Source organism: Leptodactylus fuscus, chromosome 7 (assembly GCF_031893055.1).
Source record: "Leptodactylus fuscus isolate aLepFus1 chromosome 7, aLepFus1.hap2, whole genome shotgun sequence".
Taxonomy (NCBI): Eukaryota; Metazoa; Chordata; class Amphibia; order Anura; family Leptodactylidae; genus Leptodactylus; species Leptodactylus fuscus.
This window is the reverse complement of record NC_134271.1, coordinates 53,431,625-53,437,794: the sequence shown is the minus strand read 5'-3', so window position 1 is coordinate 53,437,794 and position 6,170 is coordinate 53,431,625. Positions and strand designations below refer to the sequence as shown.

At 51.5% G+C, this 6,170-nt stretch overlaps 1 protein-coding gene across 1 annotated transcript in view; it reads left to right on the top strand.

Annotated features, from left to right (window-relative positions):
- Positions 1-450: 450 nt before the first annotated feature.
- The window catches only part of WWOX (WW domain containing oxidoreductase), an 813,515-nt gene continuing 807,795 nt past the window's right edge, over positions 451-6,170 (top strand). Inside the window, exons 1-3 of the mRNA XM_075281922.1 lie at positions 451-563; positions 1,478-1,542; positions 2,119-2,176. Of these exons, the coding sequence (XP_075138023.1) occupies positions 457-563; positions 1,478-1,542; positions 2,119-2,176 (230 nt within the window). The 5' untranslated portion in view covers positions 451-456. The remainder of the gene's footprint in view (positions 564-1,477; positions 1,543-2,118; positions 2,177-6,170) is intronic.

Sequence of the window (6,170 nt, the reverse complement as noted above, 5' to 3'; positions counted from 1 at the left end):
CTATAAGAACCTGTCTTGTTGGGACAGGGTCTCCACGAAATTACACACGTTCTTCCCACAGAAAAGTAGTTTTTAATGGCAGAAATAAGTCTATGATACTATGTATCTCACCTGTATGCTAACAGCCTGGAACTTGAAAAGCTCTGGTTTACTAGTATTGTAGAAATGTGAAAAAGCAACACGTGAAACCATATCACAAAGCCTTTTTTTTTTTCCTGACAGTCGTACTGTCTTTATACTTCTGAGCTAATATGTTGCTGATTTGGCTTCTCAAAATAAAGTATACATGTTCTCTTCCCATTCTAGCCAATTTGACTACTGTTTGTTGAGCTGTGGTGACCTCTAGTGGTAGAATTATGGTACATGCTAAGCCAGAGAAGTCACTGTAGTAGTGCAGCTGCAGGACTGATTTACATTATTAATCAATAATAACATTACATTTGCAGTCGCAGTGCTATGGCAGCCCTGAAGTACGCAGGCCTGGATGATACTGACAGTGAGGATGAGCTGCCGCCCGGCTGGGAGGAGAGGAGCACCAAGGATGGATGGGTTTACTATGCCAAGTAAGAGCTTGCTCAAAGGTCACAGTCTTTATGAATGGGCAGTATATACTGTATAATAGACATGGGTTATCTAAGAATTCAACACCACTATAAAGAACCTGGCTCAGATCTGCATGCAAAGAGCTATTTGTGATGTGAATAGACCTGGCTGACTATTTCTTTTCTACACTATTCGTCCTTGTGATTTGCCTCCTTACTTTACTCTGTAACACAAAAAGCCCAAAACTTCAGAAGTTTGAAGTGTAGCAGCATTGTTATTCTTATTTCTTGGCCATTATTACTTTAATATTCACTTCTCCTTTGATGTGTCATTGAAACATTGTCAGGAAGGATCCAGAGAATTCCCCCCTAACAGATCACTAGAATTGAAGGCCAAGACACACTTTTCCCTAGTGTTGTGCCCGCTCCAGCTTTATGTGAAGTTGAGCCCACACAATGCGGAAAAGTTGTGGTTTTTGGTGCAGATTTTGCTGCGTTTTTGAGCCAAAGCCATGAATGGATTTAGCAGAGGGTAGAGGTATAAGTGCTTACTTTATATTTCCATTACATTTTGAAAAAGAGTGCAGTTTTGTGTAGTAACCCATACATCTTTACCAGCAAGAGGCTTGTGTAGACTTCTTTTTAAGTGCACAGACCCCTGAGGATGGACCTAACTTATTTCTAGGCCTGCACCTTATTATAAATTAGATGCAAACTCCAGTGAGGCAGGGATTATCAAGACTGATGTGGAAAATGTTGGTCTTGATAAATCTGCCCAATCGTTTTTAGATTGGATTGATTTGGATGTCACTTTATGGAGGCATAACTCCCTAGAAGGGGAATATTCAGGGTATGGAAATGAAGGGACACAAGTGACAGTGACATTTGGAAAAGACTGATATGTTTTTTTTTTTGTTTTGTTTTTTTTTTAATAGCCACTTAGATGAAAAAACTCAGTGGGAGCACCCAAAAACTGGAAAGAGGAAGAGAATCGCAGGAGGTTAGTAATGAGTTCACTTTCTCTGATTCATGCTGCTGGTTTTATCTGTTGCTTAAATATAGGCAGGGGGTTTCTTGAAAGAGCTGCTCATAATGTTTCTACTGTGGGTGTAAATAGTATATTCATTGTAATATTTGTGTTATAGGCTTCTTACAGTATATGACATTACCTGTGCCAGAATTTTGGTGCTGTTTGTGCCCAAAAACTGATGTACATTCCTTGCACCATGTTTTTTGCTTCTTTTTAGACACTCCAACCCTGAGAAAAAGTTGTAACTTACGATGCAACATTGTGCACAAAAAAGTGGCACAATTTTGGTGCATTTTTGGGGTAGCATTAGGCTAGACATTCTATTGATTTGTCAGCTTTTTTTATCCAGCATCAGCCACTGTCATAAATATGGAGCATTCTAGGACTAGTTTGAGTTGTGCTGTCTATTACATAGTATTGGCATATATGCCTCATTGTCATTTCTCAACTTTGGGAGTGCTACGGAGTGCTGGGGTTGAAGATGACTTATTTGTCCTGTAATTGGATGAGATGCTTTAGTAATACACATATTTTTATCTCATTCAGATCTCCCTTATGGCTGGGAACAAGAAACTGATGAAAATGGCCAAATCTATTTTGTCGAGTAAGTATGCACTATGTTGTTGTGCAGTAAATAGCTGTATTTACTTACATGCTAGATGTATCCTTTAGGCTGGTCTTACATGGCCGTAATGTAAGTCTGCAAATGGTCCGCAATTGAGGGGTTTTCAATTGCAGACACATTATATTCAATGCGGCCTCTTACACCACCGGATATTTTATCCGTGGTGTGGCCAGGCCGCAACCATGCTCTGCACTTTATAGCGCAGGTCTGCAAAGGCCGTGAATTGCGGCACTGCACGGACTCGCCCATAGAACGCTATGGGCGAGTGCGGCAGTTCACGGGCGTCTGCGGTGTCTATGACGGTCAGCAACTTGCTGACCATAAAATCATTACGGCCGTGTAAGACCAGCCTTACTGTGAAAGCTGGGTGACTGATTCATGGAAATTTGCTTTCCACTAGAAGGAAGAAAACTGTTTGTCTAATGCTACCTTCTAGAGGAGAGCTTGTTTGCATACAATTTCCCTTTGTCATTGTCAGTGATTTTTTTTTTATTTTTTTTTTTTAAACCTTCATCTGACACCAGGCAGAAGGTGAATAAGTATTTTCCAATGGTTTTCGGACATGAACTGTTCGCTATAACAAGTCATATTAAAACCAACTTGTGTTGCCTATATGCTGGCCTTACAGGCCTCATTGCAGGGGATGTATATTATTATATGCCAGCCATTAAAATGACTGACTGATGATGCAATGCCCAAGAGATACAGTGTTGTCAGCTAGTATCTTTCATCTTCCTTTTCTGCCCATGGGACAGTAGAAACAGTTCAAAGACAACCTGAATGCAGCACAGCTCTTCCAAAAAGATACCACTTGCCACTCAGAAGAAGCATCATTTTTTTTTTTTTTTTTTTTTTTTTTTTTTTACTTTGATTCTCTGGCCTCTAGCCGTCATCCTTATTAGGCTTTACGCTGTTTCATCGACCTGTATCTATTGGTCTCTGTCATTCACTTAGTGCTTGGGGAGGAGGTGTCCCCAGGTAAGTGTCCCCAGGTTCCCAGCTTCAGTCCCCCCCCCCTACATCGGCCCCCGTGTAGTAGCTCTCACCTTTGGCTCTCTCCTCCCCTCCACACAATTCTCGTGCTGCTGTCTGTGTCCTGTATGAGGCAAAGCGAGCTCCGGCGTCAGGTTGCTATGACGCCGGGCCTGCTCTGCTACATAAACGCCACAGGGAGCAGCACAAGAAGTGTGTGCAGGCAGCCAGCAAACACAGGAGCAGAGGAGAGAGACAAAGGTGAGAGCTACTACACGGGGGACGATGTAGGGGGTGGGGGCAGAGATGGGGGGCAAGACACTGGGGGCACATGAAATGATCTGGGGGCAGAGATGGGGGGGACAAGATACTGGGGGCAGAGATGGGGGGGGACAAGATACTGGGGGCAGAGATGGGGGGGACAAGATACTGGGGCAGAGATGGGGGGGACAAGATACTGGGGGCAGAGATGGGGGGGGGGGGGGGACAAGATACTGGGGGCAGAGATGGGGGGACAAGATACTGGGGGCAGAGATGGGGGGGACAAGATACTGGGGGCAGAGATGGGGGGGGACAAGATACTGGGGGCAGAGATGGGGGGGACAAGATACTGGGGGCAGAGATGGGGGGGACAAGATACTGGGGGCAGAGATGGGGGGGGACAAGATACTGGGGGCAGAGATGGGGGGGACAAGATACTGGGGGCAGAGATGGGGGGGACAAGATACTGGGGGCAGAGATGGGGGGGACAAGATACTGGGGGCAGAGATGGGGGGGACAAGATACTGGGGGCAGAGATGGGGGGGACAAGATACTGGGGGCAGAGATGGGGGGGACAAGATACTGGGGGCAGAGATGGGGGGGACAAGATACTGGGGGCAGAGATGGGGGGGACAAGATACTGGGGGCAGAGATGGGGGGGACAAGATACTGGGGGCAGAGATGGGGGGGACAAGATACTGGGGGCAGAGATGGGGGGGACAAGATACTGGGGGCAAGAGATGGGGGGGGACAAGATACTGGGGGCAGAGATGGGGGGGACAAGATACTGGGGCAGAGATGGGGGGGACAAGATACTGGGGGCAGAGATGGGGGGGACAAGATACTGGGGGCAGAGATGGGGGGACAAGATACTGGGGGCAGAGATGGGGGGGACAAGATACTGGGGGCAGAGATGGGGGGGACAAGATACTGGGGGCAGAGATGGGGGGGACAAGATACTGGGGGCAGAGATGGGGGGGACAAGATACTGGGGGCAGAGATGGGGGGGACAAGATACTGGGGGCAGAGATGGGGGGGGACAAGATACTGGGGGCAGAGATGGGGGGGACAAGATACTGGGGGCAGAGATGGGGGGGACAAGATACTGGGGGCAGAGGATGGGGGGGACAAGATACTGGGGGCAGAGATGGGGGGGACAAGATACTGGGGGCAGAGATGGGGGGGACAAGATACTGGGGGCAGAGATGGGGGGGGACAAGATACTGGGGGCAGAGATGGGGGGGACAAGATACTGGGGGCAGAGATGGGGGGGACAAGATACTGGGGGCAGAGATGGGGGGGACAAGATACTGGGGGCAGAGATGGGGGGGACAAGATACTGGGGGCAGAGATGGGGGGGACAAGATACTGGGGCAGAGATGGGGGGGACAAGATACTGGGGGCAGAGATGGGGGGGACAAGATACTGGGGGCAGAGATGGGGGGGACAAGATACTGGGGGCAGAGATGGGGGGGACAAGATACTGGGGGCAGAGATGGGGGGGACAAGATACTGGGGGCAGGAGATGGGGGGGACAAGATACTGGGGGCAGGGATGGGGGGGACAAGATACTGGGGGCAGGGATGGGGGGGACAAGATACTGGGGGCAGGGATGGGGGGGGACAAGATACTGGGGGCAGGGATGGGGGGGACAAGATACTGGGGGCAGGGATGGGGGGGACAAGATACTGGGGGCAGGGATGGGGGGGACAAGATACTGGGGGCAGGGATGGGGGGGACAAGATACTGGGGGCAGGGATGGGGGGACAAGATACTGGGGGCAGGGATGGGGGGGACAAGATACTGGGGGCAGGGATGGGGGGGACAAGATACTGGGGGCAGGGATGGGGGGGGACAAGATACTGGGGGCAGGGATGGGGGGGACAAGATACTGGGGGCAGGGATGGGGGGGACAAGATACTGGGGGCAGGGATGGGGGGGACAAGATACTGGGGGCAGGGATGGGGGGGACAAGATACTGGGGGCAGGGATGGGGGGGACAAGATACTGGGGGCAGGGATGGGGGGGACAAGATACTGGGGGCAGGGATGGGGGGGACAAGATACTGGGGGCAGGGATGGGGGGGACAAGATACTGGGGGCAGGGATGGGGGGGACAAGATACTGGGGGCAGGGATGGGGGGGACAAGATACTGGGGGCAGGGATGGGGGGGACAAGATACTGGGGGCAGGGATGGGGGGGACAAGATACTGGGGGCAGGGATGGGGGGGACAAGATACTGGGGGCAGGGATGGGGGGGACAAGATACTGGGGGCAGGGATGGGGGGGGGACAAGATACTGGGGGCAGGGATGGGGGGGGACAAGATACTGGGGGCAGGGGATGGGGGGGGGACAAGATACTGGGGGCAGGGATGGGGGGGACAAGATACTGGGGGGCAGGGATGGGGGGGACAAGATACTGGGGGCAGGGATGGGGGGGGACAAGATACTGGGGGCAGGGATGGGGGGGACAAGATACTGGGGGCAGGGATGGGGGGGACAAGATAAGATACTGGGGGCAGGGATGGGGGGGACAAGATACTGGGGGCAGGGATGGGGGGGACAAGATACTGGGGGCAGGGATGGGGGGGACAAGATACTGGGGGCAGGGATGGGGGGGACAAGATACTGGGGGCAGGGATGGGCCGGGGACAAGATACAGGGGGGCAGGGATGGGAGCGGGACAAGCTACTGGGGGCAGGGATGGGGGGGACAAGATACTGGGGGCAGGGATGGGGA